This window comes from Eucalyptus grandis, chromosome 8 (genome assembly GCF_016545825.1).
Source record: "Eucalyptus grandis isolate ANBG69807.140 chromosome 8, ASM1654582v1, whole genome shotgun sequence".
Classification (NCBI taxonomy): Eukaryota; Viridiplantae; Streptophyta; class Magnoliopsida; order Myrtales; family Myrtaceae; genus Eucalyptus; species Eucalyptus grandis.
In genome coordinates this window covers 32,078,020-32,101,006 of record NC_052619.1, presented here as the reverse complement: position 1 = coordinate 32,101,006, position 22,987 = coordinate 32,078,020, and the positions used below count along the sequence as shown (strand labels likewise).

The following is a 22,987-nucleotide window of genomic DNA, read 5'->3' as shown; positions in this document are numbered from 1 at the left end:
GACTAAATTGGCACAATTATAAAAGATTTAGAACTAAATTGATCAAAAAAAGTTTAAGATTGAATTAGCACAATTATAATAGGTTTATGACTTTTTTTTTTTGTAATTCTCCCCATTCTTTTTGGATTCTACTTTCATTGTCTCTCTCTTTACATTCTAAATTTCTCCTCCATCCTTTTCTCTTGGCCCTTGATTTTTTTATCTACTTCCCTTTCTTTTTATTTTTTTTCCCCCAATTCCTCCTCACGCACTAAACATATAGAAATCTGCTCGTGCTCCATGTGATGGGGTTTCGTGGCTCTCACTGAAGCTCCATATCTCTTCTGCATTAGAATAATTAAGCTCTCAAGATCTCAACGAAATCTGGCCGTGCTCCTTGTGTGGGGTAACTAGGAATTTTATATTGGGAGCCCCACTTTCAAAGAAGAACTACTAGAATCAGAAACTACTTTTTGTACGAATTGCTTAGAGACACGTTGCGAAATAGTGCCCATAGAAAGAAGTGTCATCCGTCTCTGTCGCCGATTGATGTCTTCCATTCGATGGGAAGTTTCCCAAATATCCGAAGATCGGTTAGTTTAGAATAGAGTGGCTGTCGGGTCAAAAAAGAGGAAATTTCACCAGATAATTTCTTTAAGTCTTTGTATTCTATGACAGCTCAATAAAAAAATTATGACACAGAGTGATTATTAAATAACTCTTTTTACTCGAGATTATAAATGTCATATAATAATATAATTCTCTTGCCTTTGGGTCGCCATTTAATTCAATCATTTTATTTATTTATTTATTTTGATAAGAAATAAGGGCAAAGCCCTAAAGTTATATCATTACTCTCCTAATAAAATTTGATCTTATATGATCTTCTATCATAAAGAAAATAACCTCTCAATGACTTATATGATATTAACATGTCATTTACATCAGACAACTGAAGTATTTAATTTGCTCATCAATCTGCACATTAATTTCATTCTCTAAAAGTATCTACAATTTTAGGTTATAGGAAATACTCTACATATTCACAATCTAAGAAAGGAGGATGTCCCCAGAATTGAGTGAGGAAGTTTATTTTTGAAGAAGGGAAATGACCGCTTGCAAGTCTACCTTAACAATAAGTTTACAAATGCAAGGCAAGATGTCAATTTTGAGATCTAAATATATTTCAATTCAGTCATTTTATTACTAATGAATTGGAGTCTCTCTTCACATCCCACCCCACTTTCTCCCTGGAAAAAAAAAAGGAAGAAGAAGAAAGAATTGGAGTGTTTCTCTCGGAGGAGTAATCAAAGCGGGGGTTTCTCTATACGCCACACAATCAAACCTAATGGAGTTCACAACAACGCACTGCACCAAGGATCAGCTTGCTCAAGAATGTGGTGGCCATCCAATTAAATGATGAGAAATCTCACTCATTGATTGTATTTTGTAAGTTTCTGTGTATTGCAATTTCTTCATATAGGAGAGGAACGAAGAAATGCACATGATTATAACCGATAACGGTCAAGAAATCGGCTCTTCGATAGACCATAGAAGCCCCCCAAATCCACTGACAGTGAATCTTTTTACTAATACCATCATCTAGACGTGCAGCCACTGCGCTCATTCCTGTATCGGTCACATGATTGATTTAGTGTCGATAGCAAATAGTTTAAATTCTTGCGCCCATAGAAGCTCACTCCCACCAAGGACAAATATCGCCATATGAGATAAACGTATTTCTACATTCGTCAAGTGCAGTCGACTACTTGGTGTAATCCTATATTTAGTGACACATAAATGCGGATTTTGAAAAAGTGCTATATCTTCCCACATTCTTGTTTTGAAGAAAACTCAATTTGGGACAAAAATTACTTGAAAAAGCATATATTAAAGTGGAATCAAGAAAATCGATTGGATATTCATGACAAGGCGATCAACAAGTCTACCTCAGCACTCCATGTTCTCTTCGTGTCAAAAGATATTATTTCATAAACCGATTTATTTAAAGGAAAGGAGAATATAAAAGTATTTGTTAAGTCCAATCCACGAACATAACGGAAAGTGTTCACGTGGAACCCTAAGCGGAATCCGTCAAAATGCGCCAACGAGGCTGAAAAAAAGAGTAAATGGAATTACAAGCCAACGAACGCATGGGAATAAGAATAAGTACAGAAATTATTTTTGGTCCTTGAAAGGTTGGCGAGAGCGTTCCCCTCGTGGTGAGTTTTTTATAGCGGAGAGAGAGAGAGAGAGAGAGAGAGAGAGAGAGAGAGAGAGAGAGATGGTGCGTGCCCTTTAAACAAAACCAAGGTACAGAAAGCTCAGCAACTTCATAAGCTTTCCAAGAAAGTACAAAAACCCTCGCCGACCTCCTCCTTCTCCTCCTTCGTCGGTGAGCTTCGCTCCACTTACAAATGATCCCTTTAAAATCTTTTTGACTCGTAGGCTGTTTACTTGCTGACATTACATTGTGTTGCAATGTTCCTGAGATCCTACAAAAGGAAATGTTCTCTCTCTCTCTCTCTTCCCACTTCTCTTTTTCCCATTCTTTTGCTAGTTTGGGTTGGTAATGGTTTGGATCTATCGATTTTATGTTAGCATTCCTGTTTTTCTTTCTCAAGGAAGAGATCCAGGAAAGAGAAAACAATAGAAGTTCCAACCTTGAAGCTTTTTTGTTGGAACGAGACTTCATAATGGAGTCCATCTCCATTGGTTTGGGATCTCTTTCGTTTTCTTTTGGCCACAGAAACGTGTGGTTTGGATGATGCTATTTTTCCAATAATTAAGTATTTTATGATACATTGAGTTTCTTCAATTTTGCTATGTAGTAGTGCACAGTGTTTTTCTTTTAGCAGAATCTTGAAGTTTTAGGCGGATTGAGTGCTCAAAACATCGTTCGAATTTTTCTCAGGGTGACGGAAAATCTGGCCTTCGTGGATCAATATCAAATGAATCCCTTTGGTTACTCTCCCACCGAGTCTGGCTTTAATCAATTTACTTCATTTTCTTCGGCATCGACCTACTCTTCAAATCAAATCCAAAAGGTTGGCCATTCGCGTGATGTCCCTATCGGAACCGAGCACAAAAACCCCCAAATGAAACCATCTCCACCATCAAATTCTCAAATTATATCCTTTCAGAACTCAGATCTATACCCAAACATGTCTCAGCAATATCCTGGTAAGTGAGGCTTGTGGACTGACAAACTGTTGAAGGCTGAAACAGTTATTTGGTGGCGTGATGGAAATGAAAAATTTCTCTCTTCGCTTTCTGTTATTCTTATATTTGTTTTCTAGGAACCTGTGAGTTGCAAGATGGGGAAAATATGAAGATAAAGAGAAGTGGTGGTGGTGGTGGTCCATTTAGTAGAACAACTTTGCATGGACCAGAACACGTTATTGCAGAGAGGAAGCGCCGGGAGAAGCTGAGCCAGCGGTTCATTGCTCTTTCATCCATCATTCCGGGCCTTACAAAGGTACTCCAAATGAATTATTTTTGTGTGAAAGTTCCTGAAGGAATGGTATCTGTTTCTTTTTTTCCACCTTCATCATATATTTCTATTAGGTGTGTTCGCAATCTTGGTTTCATTTGAGAAATTAACCAAATATTAATAAGTCACATTAAGCTAATACTTGTCTTTTTGATAAACGGGAAAAAAAATTAGGACCCTCTTGACAGGATATGTATCTGCAGTATGCTATGCTAACTATTTGGAGGACTAACAATAATATAGACATTTATCTTCCTCCCTACTGAATAAGAAGGACCTCGTCGCTTAATGCTTGACTTTGCATAATGAGTAATGGAAAAGTTAATTACTTTTTATTTATGGTGAGGAAACACACCTTAGGTAGGTAAACCCCAGGTTTATGAAATACTCTAAGGATTTGTTTATCGAGGGAGCAAACCAATCTCAAGAGTCTACCTAACTTTTAGAATCGCGGATTGGAGATCATATGCAACTCGGATAAAAAAGGTAGACTTTTGAGATTGACATTGGCAAATGGGTACTTGGACAGTGGCCTTACATGCTGTTCGCTAAATTGACAATGGAGGACATACGTGATTGTTTTAGTGTGTGTTTATTGAGGGTAGCATACCAGTTTCCAAAGACTATCTAACTTTTAGATACACGGATTGGCGATAATATGCCAATGCACCTTAGATAAAAAGGTAGAAAGCAGTTGCTGACTTCAAATAACGAGAGAGGAATCCATGAGAGGGCAAGACCAAAGACCGAGATCAGAGAATCATATAGATTAATAATTTGAGGAAAAGAGCTTTTCTGTTCTTGTGATTGGGATTTTTTGTTTTGTTTTTGTATTAATGAATTAAATTAGTTTTGACCATCATATTCATGAGAACATGTGTGTGTTCTCTTAAGGAGTAAAGTTAAACTAACACAATTTGCCCATAAACTAAGAAACTGTAAATCAATGATAGACAATTTAAGTGAATCATGATTATCATTTTAGATTAATACCCAACTACATATGGGCAAAGGGTTGCTCATACTATTACACCGGAATTCATGAAAATCATTCAACCACTTAAGCTCGACGATGATTGAGTTGATTTAGATTGTTTGATACATGTTTGCAACATGTTGGTGATTGGATATTCTTTCTTGTAATAAATTATTACTAGATACTATTCACGCATTTAAAATTTGATAAGATTCTATTTATCTATCGTCAAATGATTTAGATCGGTGTAATCTGCATAAGTCAATATCTTTTACATATCTTAAGATACTGTCTTCTGAACTTGTCTAGAGGTGTGTCCATCTCTTTCTAGTTACTTACCACATTTAGATCCTTAGTTTTGTTGTCATGAATTAAAATCAAACTTGAATTTCGTATTGTACTGCTTAATTTACACTGTCATGACTATCAAAGGACAATCAATCAAATAAGTCATATTTCATGCATAACATTTTGTATATGTTAGTTAGTGATTTGAGATCATTAGAGAGTACTTGTAGCACTCTTTTCATACTATTCATAGTCGTCTCATCAATTAGAAAACTAATCCCTACAAACGATTGAGGAAAACAAAACCCTTTTAAGAGGTAAAATGCTAGACAAACCAACTTAAATTTGACCTCTAGGTAAAATAGTCCGATTTATACAGGTACTTGCTTACGGATTGTTTGGAAATTGAGACTCACCTCTTGTTGAAATAGTCACCATAACAAAGGTTCCACCACCTACAAGGGCCTTTATCAATCGCCAGAAACTTAGGGACCAAATACGTAGCACTGTATTCCAATTCATCACATTATATGCCTTCATTGTTCCCGCAAAAAAATTGATAAATGTTCTGGCCGTGTAGCTGGACAAGGCTTCTGTCCTAGGAGATACGATAAAGTACTTGAAACAACTTGAGGAACGTGAGAAGATCCTCGAGGAAGAGGTGGCCATGAGAACCGTGGAATCCGCGATCTTCGCAAAGAAGCCATCGCTCCAACGTGGTGATGGCGTTATATGTTTTCCATCTGACGAGAAGTCGTATGATTCACCCATCGATCAGCAACTACCTGAGGTCAAAGCCCGGGTGTTGGGGAAGAACGTTTTGATCAAAGTCCAATGTGAGAAGCACGAGGGTTGCATCAAGGAAGTGATGAAACAAATGGAGGACATGAACTTGACAACTCTAAATATTGGCGTCCTAACATTTGGGAGTTCCCTCCTGGATATCACAATTGTGGCCCAGGTAATTATTGCCAATTTCTTCATATTGTTTCCATGAAAATTATTCTCTTAAAACTTCAACTAGTTTCTGATTTCCTACTCCTGCGGACAATTTTGCATTCTGATCCTTTGTGGAGAGCATATTGTCTGTTCAGATATTCTTGGAAACGAACTGTTATCCAGATTTCGGTATTGAAAAGTCCGTAATATGGTTCCTCGATAATTATATGAGCTTTGGCGTCACTTCTCGTCATGCCCCAGAAGCTTTTGGATTTCGTTTTTTACGTCCAAAATAACAATAAACGAGAGAAGATTACTAATTCCACCTGCCAAAGGAAACGACTGTTAAAAATTAAATATCATATGTGCACAAATTCTTAGAGCATGTTCAAACCACTTGTTGTTTGAGATGTTGCTGTATAAATTAATCTCTTCTTATTCAGAGCAGAGTTATGGTATTTCATCTTCGGTTATATAGAAATCATACTTGTTTCGTCTACATTACTTGCAGATAGAAAATGAGAACTGCCCGACAATTGAGGAGATTGTTGAAAAACTACGCGATGCTCTGACCATGTTCGTCGGATCATCTTCAAGACGGTCAGCTTGTTAGGCAAAAATCGGTTTATTGCCATGGTCTGTGTCTTAGAGATGTTCTTGATTACGTGTTAGTGCAAGAGTTGTGGGTAATTGTACTATTATGTGCATTGTAACTTCTTACTGATTGTGGTAATTATCTGTTAGTGCAAGATTTAACCACGCGTTAGTGCAAGAATTGTGGGAAATTGTCACTCGCGTTGCCCTCCTGGCTTTATTTCTCTATTGGTCTCGCTTCTGTTGCCCTTGTCACCTGTTTTGAACTGCTTGGAGGTAGTATGGGGCTATCTTCTTTATCCTTGTTATTGCAGTTTTCTTTGTGGTAGATCTCTCATCTTGCTTGACACGTTAAATCTTTGTTTAAGACTCTGATTTGGTCATCTATTATGATTATTTTCCTGTATCTACAGCGAAGCATTTCATGGGGCTCATGGCAGCAATTTTGTGAGGATTATGATGGAAATGGAACCAAGCAAGAGTCCACTGTAATGAACCAATCCTGCAGAAACCAAGTTTTCCTTCCGTGTAGTTCATTTGCACGGGTCCTCTCACGTGGAAAGAAGAGATGACCTTTATCGAGACACGGACCCAAATTGCGATAAATCTCCCTTGTTACTTTCGTATCTCAGTCTAAAATCTGCTGGTTTTGATTCATCTAACCTGATTCTAAATCATTGCCTCTGAAACTTTTCATGTCTTGTTTTCTTTTGGTCATACCTCCAGAAATATTAGCTCGTTCATGATTGTTTTCTTCTTTTCGTTCCGGCAAGTGCCATGCTTCTGGTAGTTGCATTGCAAAGTTTAGTCTTTCTTTAGTGCAGAGAAATTAGGAGAGAAGACCCAGATCTTCAGAAGGCATGGCGATTTAGATGCTTTTGGCTTTTCAGTTTGCAGGTTGTAGATGCAGTTAGTTGTATAAAGGTGTATACTTGTAATCATCATGTGTTTGTCCCATCTATTAATAAAATCCATTGTTTGGATTAGAGATGGACAGACATACAAATGTAACTCAATTCCATAGATCTCCTCCAGTACATTCTTTGCTGATCTTATGGACAATTTTTTTTTTTTTGGTAAAGGTAAGAGATATATTGAGGAAAGGCCAAATGTACGAAAAATCTTGTCACCAAAAACTTACACTCCAAATGCAGGAACAAAAGGAGTGGAAGGGTGACGAGATGAAAAAGTTGCAAAACGCGGCACAAACACTACAACACCTAGCCAAAAAGAAGCACGGCATGGTCAACCGGCTACAAAAGATGCCACAGGTGAGGAAGAGGTCACCGTTGGAATGAACTACCTATGGGTCCCTAGTGAAAATAATCAGGTTTAGGCTCCAACTTCTTTGCAACTTTCTGTTTCTGAAATTATCTTCGACGTTCCTAAAGGTGATAGCCTTGTCTCGGACCACTTTGAAGAGGTGGTTCTTCATGGCTGGGACTGTCAGGGGTTGGTCTCTAAAAATGATGTTATTCTTGTTTTTCCAAATGATATGACAAATATGTAGTGGCCCAACGGAGGTTCTCCCTCCAAGTTCTGTTACGCCAAGGCAAATTGCATCTGGAAGCCCAAAAGAAAACAATGCCAGTCATGACACAACAATAAAAAAAACAAGTGATCAACAGAGTTGGCCATACTCTTACAAAATGCACAGGCAGCACTTCCAATTCTATCATAGGACAGAAGGAGAGCTTGGGTTGGAAGTCTGCACTTGGCAATGAGCCAAAGATTAAGTTGATAGCGAGGCACTATGGTGTTGTCCCACACAAAGGAGTGCCAATGGACCCGCGATCTCTTCTTCCTGATGGAGTTCCATGCCATTGCCACCGTGAACCGACCTAAAGAGCTTTCTCACCAACAGAAATGATCCGGGTCACCCGACAGGACCGGGAGAGGATGACCCCACGATTCAAGTATCGTCCTGAGAGCTTGGCCAGCATTTGAGAAGAGGTTAGCAACACAGGCTTGCCTAGAGAGCCCTAAGCTATAGATAAGTGAATCTGAGAAGAGCAGGTTCAGGGGCCCCCTAGGGTGCCAATTATCAAACCAAAAAGAGGTTGTTCGACCATTGCCAATTTTCCAGTAGAAGGCCATACAAAAATCACTCCTCAGGTTCAACAAGCTCTTCTAGGCCCAGGAGCAACATGTTGGCTTCCTAGCAACCCAAAAGTTTTTGTTCTTTAAGAAAGTGGAATGAACCCACCTACACCACAACTCTTCCTTGTTAGAGAATAAGAGCCAGATATGCTTCAACATGGCAACTTTATTGCAATCTCGGAGCCTCCTGATACCTAGTCTTCCTTCAACCTTTGGAAGGCAAACTTCATCCCAAGCTACCTTAGCACCACCCTTGCCCAAATCCGGACCTTTCCACATGAATTGTCTGAGAATTTTCTCTATCCGGTTCACCACAGCTATACGTAAAACAAATACACTAGCCCAGTAGGCTTGTATAGCATGAAGAATTGACCTGATAAGCTGAAGCCATCCAGCAAGAGAGGAAATGGTGAGTCCAAGACTAAACCTTTGTAGTGATACGTTTGACAAGGGCACAACAGTCTGCTTTGCTGATCCTTGAAGTGATTACCTAGGTACCGAACCGGCAAGCTTCCTTCTCGAAAACCCAACTTCAAGAGAATACCATTCCTTAAGGAGGGTGCACCACCTGCCAAAAAAATTTCACTCTTGCACGGTGTCGCGACCTACCCTCGGGGGGAGGGAGCAGGTTTAGGGGTATTGCCCAAATGACGGGCCTAAGGCCCATGATTAGGCGCGGGCTCTCCCAAGCCCATACCCGCGTGACGTTAGGATATTTTCATGAATTTTTGCACAAAAGGAGTCGCCACTAGCCTATTGGGGTCGGCTAGAAACCAAGTGGGGCACGGGAGAATGCCACACTTCCTACGCAACCAGAGAATCTAGGGTCGGGGACTTGATTACACTAATTGACCAATTAGTGCCCTTTCGGTACCTAATCTTGTTCATTTTAGCAACATGATTCTTGGCAAGTTGATTTCATGCCCTAATCTTGTTCATTTTAGCAAAATGATTCTTGAGTTCGAGTTGATTTCATGCCTATCCACTAACATATGAGGTGATCATGCGAATGCGTAATCATTAAGTAGCAATCATAACTACCGAGATCCTAATTGTAGTAAAATTGAGCATGTCGCGATTAAACATCCACGAACGTGATCAAATATGCGAATTAAACATGCAATAAAATCAAGGTACAAGAAAAGAAAGGCATAATTACGCTAACAAGGCAAGACAAACAATTCCTAACTAAACCCTAAGCTTTTCCAACTTTCGAATTTTTTGATTTTTTTTTTTTGATTTTTTTTTTTTTAAAATAAAATAAAAATAAAAATAATCTTTTAATTTTTTTAAATTTTTTTAATTAAGGAAAAAAAGCGAATTTTTGAATGCTTCCTGAATTTTTGAATTTTCGGAAATATTTTTGATTTTTTATTATTTTCGATTTTTTTATAATTAATTTTTATAATTTTTTTAAATTTTTTTTTTTAAAGTTATCTTATCACTGCTCTGTCATTTCCTTGCTGCACTTCCCCCTTTTTCAGCAACCCCTAATCCCGAAACTATTTTCTGTCTTTTTTCTTTTTCCTTTCACTACCTTTTTATTTCCTTTTTTTGTCTTTCTTCTAAGCCTTTCTTTTAGGTTATTTCTCTGCATGCTTTCTCCTCCGCTCGAAGCTTCCACAAAACACCCGAAACTCCCTTTGCCATTTCATAGTTTTCTTCTATTATTTATTATTTTGCCTTTTTATATTTCTTTTTCTTTCTTTTTCCTTTTCTCTCTCTTTTGTCCTTTTTCCTATTTTGGTTATTCTACTGCGCCTTCTCCTTCCTAAAGCTAACGCCAGTCCTGCAACTTCTTCACCGAAGCTCCATCCCACCGAATCTCATCCTCACACTAACGACACGGCCCTGAACAATCGGTGACCCTTCCATCGCCCGTCCACTGATAGTCGCTACCCCACGGAAAGATAAACAGGCGCATAAGAACAACAAGAAGACGAGGAAATGGAACACGAACACTAATGAACAGCTGAACCCTTAGATATTAGGGAACTACGTCAAACATCAAGAAATGTTCAGATTCAACCATAACAACAACGAAACCTAAACGAAATCATGCTCAATGATCCATACAAGATTCCTTTTACGCAAGATAAGAGCATACTCATTCCAAATGATCCGAAATTCATGACCCAATCCACGTTAACTTATTTCAAGCGTTTTATCAAACACGTGGTAAGCACTGACTCAAGATGAGGTTATTGACTCCTTTCTTGAACCCGTTCGAGTCTAGACCCAGAGAAATCATCAAGAAACATGCAAAATCGACCGCATCAACTTACTTAAACTCATCATGCATACAGGCTAACAAAAGGAACAAAACTTGGCTTCCAATTAGACCAAAACAAGGTGGAGCAGCGAAGGTTCATGCGGATAAGCATCCCATCACGAAGTTCCCTACCCAACTCGAAGACGGCGGGAAGCGGGTTAACTTGCGACAAATCGAGCTATAGCTCTCGCTTTGGTATCTTCGAGCTGGGATCCTCGGGCAAGAGAGGTTTGAACCAAGTAAAGAAACTCACCAGTGACGCCGAGATTCGGGGTGAAAGATCGTATGCTAGAGGGTATTGGCCAAAGGTCGTCGAAAATGGTTCGAGCGTGGCCGATCTGCTTGCAAAAACTCCTCTTCCTCTCAAGTTTCACTTTCTTTTCCTTAGTCGCTCTCTGTCTCCCCCTCCTCTTTCTCTCATCCCTTCTTTTTCTTTTTTGGGTCCGCCCCGTTTTCCTTCCCTTGTTTTTTTTGGTTGCGTTGGTTCCCCTTTTTTTTTTTGTCCGAAATGTCTTTTGCTAGCCCACAAAGCCAGCTCTCTTTCTTTTCCATCTTCAGCTCTAATTTTCCTCGTCGGTCCAACCTCCTTGCCTCTATGTATGTCTCGCGGGCGGTCGAGTTTTTCTCCTTGGGACCGAGTTCAATCTATTTTCAGCTACAACAATTGCAGGTTTTCTTGGACTTCGTCAGCTGCAGGAGTTGCCACGCTGCAGCCAAGTGTTCATTGCTTCCATTTTTCTGAAATCGCAGTTGTTAATCCTCTGCAGATCCTTCTTCGGCTTTCTCCTATTTGTCTTCTACATTCTGTTTCTTTCTTTTTTGCAGGTCTTCGAAGACCGACACGAGAGGGAAGAAGACCCTCGCTCGTGGGCTGAAAGGGAAAAAGGGGTTGGGTTGTTTTTTCTTTTTCTTTTTTTTTTTTTTTTTATTTCTTGATTTTTTTTATTGACTTTTTGATTGATTGATTTTTTTGTAAAAATAGGTGTCAACAGCTGCCCCTCTTTGAATGTAGCCTCGAAGATGTTGCATTCAAAGACATAAGACACCTAATTTATTTCAATGGTAGAGGGACCCTGAGTGCACAGGCATGTATCAGGTCAACCAAAAGGACTCATAATTATGGATGTGTGTCTTGTCGGTAAGAGGAAGACTCCGGGATACAGAAACTCTCCGAGTCATAAGAAGAGATGAAGACTCTGGGATATAAAACTCTCCGAGTTATAGGAGGAAAGACTCCGGGCTACAAAGCTCTCCGGGCTACAAAAGCTCTCCGGGCTACAAAGCTCTCCGTGTCATAAGAAGAAAGACTCCGGGCTACAAAGCTCTCCGGGCTACAAAAGCTCTCCGGGCTACAAAGCTCACCGTGTCATAAGAAGAAGGACTCCGGGCTACAAAGCTCTCCGGGCTACAAAAGCTCTCCGGGCTACAAAGCTCTCCGTGTCATAAGAAGAAGGAGGACTCCGAGTCATAAGAAGAGATGAAGACTCCGGGATATAAAACTCTTTGAGTCATAGGAAGAAAGATTCTACAAAGCTCCGGGCTACAAAGCTCTCCGTGTCATAAGAAGAAGGACTCCGGGCTACAAAGCTCTCCGGGCTACAAAAGCTCTCCGGGCTACAAAGCTCTCCGTGTCATAAGAAGAAGGACTCGGGATACGAAAGCTCTCCGAGTCATAAGAAAGATGAAGACTCCGGGATATAAAACTCTTTGAGTCATAAGGAAGAAGGACTCCGGGCTACAAAGCTCTCCGGGCTACAAAAGCTCTCCGGGCTACAAAGCTCACCGTGTCATAAGAAGAAGGAGAAGGACTGAAATCTCACCGTGTAACAACGGGTTTCGACCAGGTTGAAAATACATGGTTTGAGGAAAACCCATGAACCTTTGAGGATGACTTGGTTTAAGGTTAACCATACCTTTGGGTTTTAGGGATGCGCCAGCTAACTCCTTGTAACTACATGGCTTCACTGAAGAATCCTGTCAAACTCAACTTGAGCACATGTCATTAGGGACGTCATCAAGAGACATATTGGTAATATTGTAGCATTAATTGAACAAGCTAATCAAGCTAAGTTCGACTGTTTTGAAAAGAAAAAAAAAACATTTGATTTCGATCGGCATCATGTGGCGCAAAATTGTCATATTGCTTGTGTATATATCATTAATCATCAAATTCTCTAGGAGTCAGGTTCTTATCAAGACGATCATGACTTGTGAACAAGGCTCATTAAACATGCCAAACTAGAGCTTCTTAGTCAGAAAGGGCTTCTCACGTACTTTCGATAAAATGGCTGCTTGATCCCATCCGTTCATGTGGGAGATAACTGGTTCTGAGGGTATCTCACATAACCTAGATCAAAGGCTTTCGAAACATTCGCGATGAGCACAATCGATCGATCAAAAGGTCTTTTGAAAGGACCGCAATATAGGCTTGGTTAGGGCTTACACAAAGGAATGATTGCTTTGAGGCCAATAAGGGAACACTTGTTGCTATCTTTGTCGAGTTTACAAGTCGAGAACTTGAAAGATAAGACAAGATATGATTACTTCCACTTCTTCAAGCAATAGTTTCTTTGTGGCATCCTCATTTTCACTCGAACCATCCCAATCAGAAGAGACTTTGGAAGAGGGTTGTAATGTTGGCTCGGGAAAGGCTTGAAAGGCTTAACATTTTCAAAGGGTTTTTAAGAGTCGGTGATCATCATGGCACCGTGACCGGGTCACTCGACCTTTCGAAGGCATTTGGCTTTTGAAACGCTGCACATCTCGAAAGTCCCTTGACTAATCATTTCTACATGGGAGCTTTGCTCTTTTCTCTAATTTCCTTTGCCTTTTGCGATGATGATTTTTTTTTTTTTTTTTTTTCAACGGCACTTGGATTTTGATAATTTTTCTTTTACATAAGATACAACCTTTTGGCTCTTTTTCTTGACGGGCATTGGCATTGCTTTTACCAGGCACTTTTTGCTTTTTCATGCCCCCATAATTTGTCAAACTTTTTGCTTTTTGAACTTTTGTAGCTCTTATGACTTTCGAGATGCTTTCCACATTTCCTTGTGATTGTCAATTACATTTGGTCAATTCTTGTGCCTTGCCCCAGTGAAAGGAGATGATCACCGCTCGGGATTCAGAAATGAATAATCAGGCCCAAATTGGTTAAAACAATGGATATCAGTGTTTGGGTAGAGAAGGAAATGCTCTTCTTCACTTTAGGATGAGTCAAGCTCTAATGATAATTCCTTTGAAACTATCACCAGAAGATTAATGCAAGTGAAAGTAATAGAATCTTTCTTAATCTTTCGTTCACAACATGATCATAACCTCCTATTCTACCCCAATGTAGGGTTGTTCTTGACAATGGTACTTTGAAGTATCATTTTTTTGGCCCAAAGTGATAACATGAGATTAGTGCAATGCTTGGGATTGATGAAGGGGAACGCCTTTATCATTTCGGTCTTTGTGCTCAATGCGAATGAATCATTCGTCCTAAGAGAAGGTCGATTTTCACTCAACTCTCAAAAGTGTACGGAGGATGTGTCTGGAAATGGGCTTGCCTTTCTTCATCCTAAGTACTTTTGTTTGGCATGGTTAACCTTTCACTCTTTTGCCCAAATAAGGTCATTTTTACGAGCCATTTTCTTGAGGGCCGTAGACATGAAGCGTGCATAGTGACATCAAAGAATGGGTCATGCGAATCATGTCATGCATTTTTGTTTTTGTCCTTATTCTTTTGTTTGTTGGTTTTGCCCCCTTTTATCGTCTCAACTTACCTCTCAAAAGAGACATTCAACCTGTTGTGCGAAGACTTGATGGATTCTTGAGTTGGTTCTTTCCCTGCCATTTCCTCGTTAGACGGTAGGATGCCCGAAACACAAATAGATATGCGTGTATGCAACATATGCATGATGTCTACAATGCTATGCATGATACTATGTGACTTGAATTGTGCATGAAGTGGCCCTTCGGCCTTGATTTTATTCATGGAAAATACTTCTTGGCGCATCGAGCGTTTGAGGTCTAGGCAATTCCGCCATCCATTTCAACTAAAATCATGGCACCACCAGGAAGAATCTTCTTAATGACATACGGTCCTTCGTAGTTCGGGGTGAATTTGCCACGAGGATCTAGTATGATCGGAAGCACCTTCCTCAACACTAGGTTGTTGACTTCGAAGTGTCTGGGACGCACCTTTCGGTTGAAGGCTTTTGCGACTCGTCTCTGATAGCACTGACCATGACACATAGCTTGCAATCTCTTCTCATCAATCATGTTTAACTGTTCATGCCTCTGTTGCATCCACTCAGTCTCATCAAGCGTAGATTGAGAAAGGACCCTTAAGGAAGGGACTTCAACTTCAACAGGCAAGACTGCCTCCATCCCGTATACGAGTGAGAAAGGAGTTGCCCCTGTGGAGGTGCGGATAGAAGTTCGGTATGCCATTAGCGCATAAGGGAGCCTATCGTGCCAATCACGATAATTTTCAGCGGTCTTTGATAAGATTTTCTTTATATTCTTGTTCGCGCCTCCTTTGCTCCATTCATCGAGGACGGTACGGTGACGAGTTTAAATGCTTAATCGAAACTCATTGAATAAACCATCTACGACTTTGTTATTCAAATTAGTGCCGTTGTCGGTAATGATCGCCTCCGGCACCCCGTAACGAGCGACAATGTCACGACGAATGAACTTTGCCACATTCTTGGCAGTAACATTAGCATATGAGTTGGCCTCGATCCACTTGGTAAAATAGTCTATCGCCACCAAAATAAAACGATGCCCATTTGAAGCCTTGGGATTAATGGGCCCGATCACGTCAATTCCCCACATTGAAAAGGGCCAGGGTTGAGACATTTGGTGAAGTTCATTTGGAGGGGCATTTATCCTATCTCCATAAATCTGGCACCGGTGACATCGTCGTACGTGCTGAATGCAGTCGGACTCCATAGTTAGCCAATAGTAACCAAGCCGCATGATCTTTCTCGCCAAGAAGTGTCCGTTCATATGGGGGCCGCACTCCCTTCATGTATCTCTTTCATCAAACGGTCGGCTTCTTTAGCATCAACACACCTTAGCAACATTGAGTCAAAGGACCTTTTATAAAGGACATCTCCACTAGCGAAGAATCTTGATGCCAGCTTTATCAAATGTTTTCTGTCTGCCACTTCACTTCCTTCATGGAATTCACCCTTCTGCAGATACTTCAAGATGTCATGATACCAAGGTTGTCCGTCCAGTTCCTCTTCAACCGTCATGCAATAAGCCGGGCGCCTGACGATTTCAATTCTCAACGGTTCGATGTCCAAGCCTCCAGCTACTTGCAACATTGAAGACAAGGTAGCTAGGGCATCGGCGAACTGATTTTGAGACCTTGGTAAGTATTCAAATGATATTTCTTGGAATTCTTTCGTCAACTCTCCAAGGAACTCATGATATGGGATCAATTTAGAATCATGGGTTCGCCATTTGCCTTCAGTCTGTAAGATGATAAGGTTTGAATCACCATAAACTTGCAGCTTCCGAATTTTCATATCAATGGCGGCTTGGAGGCCGAGAATGCATGCTTCGTATTCAGCGATGTTATTCGTACAAGGGAACGTCAATTTAGCAGCGACGGGGTAATGTTGTCCATCCGGGAGATAAGAAGCGCCCCGATTACCCGACCCGGCTAAGTTAACCGCACCATCAAAGTACATCGTCCATTTGTCGGTTGATACAAGTAAAATTCGCTCTTCGCATCATTATCCCCATCGATGCTTTGGACCCTCGGAATTTTCTGCCAACATATCTGCTATGGCTCGACCTTTAACGGACTTACGTCCCGGGCTCGAATGTCAAACTCGGAAATTAAGATTTGCCACTTGGCCAACTTGCCAACCAACGCCGGCTTCTCTAGTAGATGCACGATAGGATCATTTTCGGTCACCAACAAGATTCGGTGATGAAGTGTGTCTTGTCTTGACTGTGCAAGGCCCAAATTAAAGCCACACAAGTTCTCTCAACTTCCGTATAGTTCATCTCGGAAACAGTGAATTTCTTGCTCAAGTAGTATATTGCGCATTCTCTCCCGTCGTTTGGTCTTTTCTGGGCTAGCATAGCTCCTAATGACTCGTCATGTATGGTTAAGTACAAAATCAAAGGAATTTTAGGGAGAGGGGGCACTAAGACTGGTGAATGAGTGAGATAATGTTTTATCTTCTCAAAGGCACCCTGGCACTCGGCATTCCACTCAATCTTTGCATTCTTTTTCATGAGTTTGAAGAATGGTTTTGCCGTTTCAGATAACTGACAAATGAACCTCGCCACATAATTAAGTCGTCCCATCAGACTGCGGACTTCTTTGACGGTATTTGGGGGTCGTAAATCACAAATGGCTTTAACCTTCGATGGATCAATCTCTATGCCCCTACTACTAACCATGAATCCTAATAGTTTCCCAGATTTCGCTCCAAAAACGCATTTTGCGGGGTTGAGGCGCAACTTGAACTTCTGAAGACGTTCGAATAACCTTCGCAAGACTTTAACGTGATCTTCACCACGTCTCGATTTCGCAATCATGTCGTCGACGTATACTTCGATCTCCTTGTGCATCATGTCATGGAATAATGTGACCATGGCTCTCTGATATGTTGCCCCAGCATTCTTTAGACCGAAAGGCATCACTTTGTAACAAAAGGTTCCCCAAGGAGTTATGAATGATGTTTTGCTCCTGTCTTCTTCCTTCATACGGATTTGGTTATATCCAGAAAAACCATCCATGAAGAGAATAACTCAAACCCCGCCGTCTTGTCAACCAAGACATCGATATGTGGGAGTGGAAAGTCGTCTTTAGGACTTGCTCGATTCAAGTCACGATAGTCAACACACACCCCGATTCGTCCATCTTTTTCATTACGGGCACGATATTTGCTACCCAATCGGGATAACGAGTTACTTCAATAAAGTCTACCTTCAATAGTTTCATCACTTCTTCCTCAATCTTTTTGGACAACTCTGGTTTAGTTCTCCTAAGTCTTTGCTTCTTGGGCGGCACATTGGGATCCGTCGGTAAAGCATGTTCCACAATTTCAGGATCCAATCCCGGCATGTCGGCATATGTCCAAGCAAACACATCTTGATACTCTTTCAAAAGGTTAGTCATACTTTCCGCTTCTGACTCTGAGAGACATGCCCCGATTTTTACTTCTCTGACATTCTCTGCATCGCCCAAATTTATGGTGATTGTTTGCTCTTCAGTCAACGGCTTCAATTCTTCGTGTCGATTCCATTCGCGCTCGACCCCCTTCCGATCGTTGTCGTCGATGTCATCGGAACCTGAGGACTTTCTTCATGCACATCCAAGTCACATGCATCCTTATCATGATTATGCATAATGTAATGCCCGAGATGCGATAAGATGAGTTAGAATAATGTCAACAACAAAAACAATGCATGTCATTTTCAAAAGCTTTCAAAGTATTTTTGTAAAAATTTCAAGAACTCGTCCTCATATCCTTGGATTTCCTCGTTCTTGTTTAACAGTCAAATAAGGGAACATGTGGAGGCCTAGGCCTCAGTGACCATCATAGGGCTAGTTTGATGTGCTTCCACATGTCCTTAATAAAACATGTGTCTATTTTATTGAATGAGGAAAGATAAGGCCGTATTTTAACACACACCACCCTCGACCAACGGCTCAAGATCGAGGCTGATTATAGTTCACGTTACAAATGACGAAAACAAGAAATAAATAAAGAAAACTACGAGATCCCCGCGGGGAGAAGACATAAACGAAAGACTAGGCTAAATGAGAACCGCCATACTTTGGAGGGATAGCCATGACTTCGAGAGGACTCGGCTTCCTTGCACGCCGGGATGGTGCATATGACGTCTTCCTTAAATAGCTCGGTCACACCATAGATATCCTCCTCCTCCTCGAACAACATTCTTGGGGGTCCTGGAAACGTCTCCTCCAGCAACGGGGAAAGCGGGCTTTGATAGCGCTCGTACTCTTCAGTATGGGCAACGCGTTCACTCTGGCCTCTATACCCGTCTCGGCCTCCTCGGGCACCTCGGCCTCCATTCCTTCCACGACCTCCTTGGTTGTTATGGCCTCCCCACTTCTCGACATATCCCAAGCCTCTTCGTTTGAAGTTTTACGAGCTTCGATGGGTTTCGCACACCTTGACCGTGTGATCCAAGGCCCTCTCCAGGATTATACCCGCTTGCTAGCATAATCTTTCCCCATGCTATGGCCGGCTTAGACAATTCGGGAACCTTTGTGAAAGACCCTGCAGGCACGTGGACCATGGATACCAGCTCGAAGGTTTGAAAGCTAGATTCCTCGGTACATTCAGGCTCCACATATGGGATGGTTGTCTCATGGTAGATCTTGAAGTCAGATTCTCCATGGACCGTGATAACTGTTATCCACCACAAATCGTACCTTCGATGGAGGCTAGAGGCAACGGCGCTGCCGTGTGGATCCATGGCCTCCCTAGCAAAAAATTAAAAGCGCTTGGTATATCTAACACTTGGAACACGATTTGGAAGAGTACGGGGCCAATCAACAACTCAAGCTCAATTTCCCCTATCACTTCCTTCTTCATCCCGTCAAAGGCCCGTACAGTTGATTTGCCAGTACGGATTCTCCCAAGATCAATGCCCAGACGATGGAGGGTAGCCAACGGGCATATATTAAGTGCCGAACCATTATCAATCAACACTCTACAAACAAGAGTGCTCTCATGCTTCACTGAGATGTGTAGTGCTTTGGTATGATTAGGACCATCGGGAGGGAGATCCTCATCCGTAAAGGAAATCTGGTCTTTCAGTAGAATTGCTCCGACAAACTCTTCCAATTGGACTTCATCAATTGTTTCGGGTACGTGTACCTCGTTGAGGACCTTCAGCAAGATGTCCCTGTGCTTCTCGGAGGATTTCAACAACTCTAGGAGGGAGATTTGGGCTGGCAACTTCCGCAGTTGATCTACCACATTGAACTCGCTAGATTTTACTATGGCCAAGAATTGCTTCGCTTCCTCCTCAGTCACGACCTTTTTTTCTATTCCTTTATCGGGTGCATAACAGCGGCCCGATCGTGTGATAGCGTCTACCTCATTTGTTTGATAATCCCAAGGTGCAGCTTTGGGATCGAATTTAGGAGGACTCTCCAACACTATTACTCCATCTTCCTCCCGTGGTGGCAATTCAATTGTGACTGGCGTTACATTCCCTTCCGTGACTTCGATTGCTAACATTTCCTCGACCATAAGGTCAATCACTGTGGGTTCAGCGATTCCCATCTCGATATCGCCGGCAATCTCCTCATCCGATAGTTCAATCACCATCGGAGTTATCATAGCTATCATCCCTTCCTCGTACAAAGCCGGGGTCTTCGAAATTCCAGGCATAATCTTCTTCGCTCGAGATATACGAGCAATGTTGCAAAAAGATGAGTGGAATGATGACGGGACTATCATGGATACGACATTCTCTTCCTCTTCTCCGCATCGAATTACCCCCATGGCTACCATCCTGCGGACGCGGTTCAGTTTCTCTTCCGGGGTGACATCCTGATGACCTCCATAGTATCCTGCCGACACTAAGGACTCATACAACTTGGAAGCATTCGCAACTAGAGGCTGTTGACTTGCCTGTGTCTCCTCAAAGATTGAGTTCACTCCCTCCGCATGGTCCGGTAGGGGGTTCTGTTGCACATTAGGCTGAGCTTCCTTAAACGTCAAAATGTTTTTGTCCAGTAACTGTTGGACTTTGTACCTTAGCACATTGCAACTATCTACATCATGCCCCCTTTCTCCCATGTGGTACTCGCAGGTCTTGGTCACATCAAACCCGGTGAACCTCGTGGGGTTGTCCCACAGGTACTTCCTTCGCAACCATCCTTTTTCGAGAAGCATAGGCAACAGCTTTGACAATGGTCGTGGCGTGGGGAAAATTCCTTTCGAAAGGGTCTCTTGCCCTTGTCATATGCTCGTGATGAGCTCCCTTGAACAGCCATAGGCCGTGCGAAGGTCTTTGTGGGCGACTTAGGGTAAAATGACTCTTGCACGAGCGCTACCTCAACTGCGGCTTCCTTATCTTTTCTCTTTGGAACTTCTTCGTGCCTCCGGTGGATATCTTCCCTTCAATGAGTGCCCACTCAACTCCTTCACCTACATCTACCAGTTTGTGAAAAGGTTTGGCATCCCGAAAATACTAATCCTTGGAAGTATTCGGGGGTAATGTCTTGAGGAAGAGTTGCTTCATCTCCCTCTCATTCAAAGCTGGCTTCACCTGTGAGGCCATGGTTCTCCACCTTTGCGCAAAGGCTTTAAATGACTCATTTCTTTTCTTCTCAACGCGGGTCAATTCTTCTCTTGTAGGGGCGAGCTCAGTATTAAACCGGTATTGCTGCAAGAACTCGTTGGTCAAATCCTCCCAACTAGTGAATTCTTCAATGTCCGCGCAATGAACCACGTCGGGCAATGCCTTCCAAGCTATCTTGAAACGTGTGTATGAGAAATGGCACGTTGTCGGCGTAACGAGCCATTTTCCTCATGTAATATCGAGGTGGGTCTTAGGACATCCCGTTCCGTCATATTTTCTTGTGAACTCGGGCTCTTGGAAGTTCTCGGGAAGTTAGTCTTGGTGTATGGAGACAGCCTATCAGCTCCTTTCAGCTCGTAACCTTGCAAGGCACACAGTCGCTCCTCCATCTTTGCCAAGCGTTTTTCACTCTCTTCGCTTAGACGGGGTGTTGGGTTTTCCTTTGGAGGAGGATCCAGATTGACGATAATTGGCGTGACAGAAGGAGCCTCCCCAGCAGTTTCTTTCCCGGGGGGATCAGCAACGTGTGTGCCTTCTATTGACACTGGAGTGGATGTTCCCGTAACAGCTACAGCAGGGGGCTCCTTGAGCTTTTGGCTTATTTCAAGCATCATTGTGGTGAGTTGGGCCAGCTGGTCCTCCATCTTGGCCATGCGTACGTTGGTGTCCTCGTTCTCCATTCGACTTTCGCGCGCGTGCGGTGGGGATCTCCGCTTGGCCGTGTCGACGAACAGTAAAAGACAATCGATCGGCTAGTACCTGAAAACGGATAGATAAGCATGTATAAGCATGGAGTAATGATCAGGCGGTCGGTCCATGACAAAGATCTAATCGCCCAAATTTGCTCGTTTCATTGAAAGCAAAGTTGCTACATAACGCATGAAAAGACATGAGGGAGAACCCCTAAACAACGAGGTTAATCATGACTCTTATCTCCCGATAACGCGACTCGAGACAAATTCTTTAACATTGTAACATAGGTGAGCATTGACCCATTACATATCGCACTTGACTCGATCTAACTAATGAGGACAGCTCCCGCTCGTGACTGCTCCTCTAACTCGAGTCAACTTCGAGGCACGCTCCTCGGCTTCTTCGAGCTTCCTTTTGAGGCGCTTGATCTCGGCTCGATGGGTGGTCTTTAATGGCACGACGGGAATCTTCGGGCGTAGGCTCTCTAGGATTTTATGCCTAAGGATGTATTCCGTTGAGGCATAATAAGTCTTCTCTTGCCCTTCCAACTCCTCTTCGGGCCATATTAGCTTCCGGGGATGGCACATATCCCACATCGACTTGACTAATGCAACGGAGTCTTCGTGATCTTGGCATCCATCAGGGAAGTCCATCCTGAGTGGGTCTTCTTGAATCATCGGTGGAAGTTGTTGAACCTCTTGGAATTGACGGGCGACTCGGGTTGGGTAATACTCTGTGACTCCGGTAATTCCCAACAAAGGAACAGGTCCAGTAAGCCCACACACGAATCGCGCTTCTCGAATTCGGAGCCATTTGGCGTGCCATTGGAAATCTTCGGGTCCAGGGTTGGTCATGAAAGCTAACCACTCAGAATAGTGATAGTCGGGGGCAAACGTCTTCCTATCTTTAAATTTCAGGATAGGGTGGCTAGAGTCAGAGATGTCTTTCACGGTCATTAGGCTACCAAATCCTTTAACGTGAGAGAAGAACCAAATTTGCAAGAGTTCAGGAGGAGCGTGGAAAGTTTTGTTTTTGTTTTCTTTGAAACGGGTAAGGGAAAGAAAAGTTTCAGTCAGGATGGCGTTAACAAAACCCTTTCCCATACATGTCTCACGAACTACCCATGCCACGGAAGGGTTAATAGCGTTCCTACAATGTGGGAATAACACAAACCCGAAGAAGGCTAGCGGGAAGATCCTATTCTTTTGAAAAGATGGGGCATTTTGAAAAAGCTCATTTAGGAATGAAAATGGGCAAGTCTTGCGATTAGCTTTCAAAACTTTCCTCACGTCATCCTCCTTAACTCTAAGGAAATCGGATAAGGTTGATGCATGCTCGGTCCCTACGGGTG

The 22,987-nt window shown here is 42.2% G+C and overlaps 2 protein-coding genes across 3 annotated transcripts; one reads left to right on the top strand and one right to left on the bottom strand.

Annotated features, from left to right (window-relative positions):
• The first annotated feature begins 2,276 nt into the window (after window positions 1-2,276).
• LOC104414083 (transcription factor bHLH25-like) lies at window positions 2,277-6,456 on the top strand. Of its 2 annotated transcripts, XM_039299293.1 has the most exons (5): window positions 2,277-2,374; window positions 2,894-3,162; window positions 3,279-3,457; window positions 5,317-5,697; window positions 6,187-6,456. In XM_039299293.1, exons 2-5 carry the CDS (start codon window positions 2,931-2,933, stop codon window positions 6,286-6,288), a joined length of 894 nt encoding a protein of 297 aa, XP_039155227.1. In that variant the 5' UTR covers window positions 2,277-2,374; window positions 2,894-2,930; the 3' UTR covers window positions 6,289-6,456. The 2 variants fall into 2 exon arrangements, with proteins under 2 accessions (XP_039155227.1, XP_039155228.1); XM_039299294.1 differs by lacking the exon at window positions 2,277-2,374 and having other exon boundaries at window positions 2,513-3,162.
• Window positions 6,457-19,040: 12,584 nt separating this feature from the next.
• On the bottom strand, window positions 19,041-20,534 carry LOC120287162. The gene has a single exon (XM_039299870.1). The coding sequence runs from the start codon at window positions 20,532-20,534 to the stop codon at window positions 19,041-19,043; it is 1,494 nt and encodes a 497-aa protein (XP_039155804.1).
• Between the last annotated feature and the right edge of the window lie 2,453 nt (window positions 20,535-22,987).

Coding starts and splice junctions, on each gene's coding strand:
- LOC104414083 (XM_039299293.1), top strand. CDS start 2,931: ATGAATCCCTTTGGTTACTCTCCCACCGAGTCTGGCTTTAATCAATTT. Junction 3,163..3,278: donor CATGTCTCAGCAATATCCTG/GTAAGTGAGGCT, acceptor TTTGTTTTCTAG/GAACCTGTGAGTTGCAAGAT. Junction 5,698..6,186: donor ATATCACAATTGTGGCCCAG/GTAATTATTGCC, acceptor CATTACTTGCAG/ATAGAAAATGAGAACTGCCC.
- LOC120287162 (XM_039299870.1), bottom strand. CDS start 20,534: ATGCTTCTCGAAAAAGGATGGTTGCGAAGGAAGTACCTGTGGGACAAC.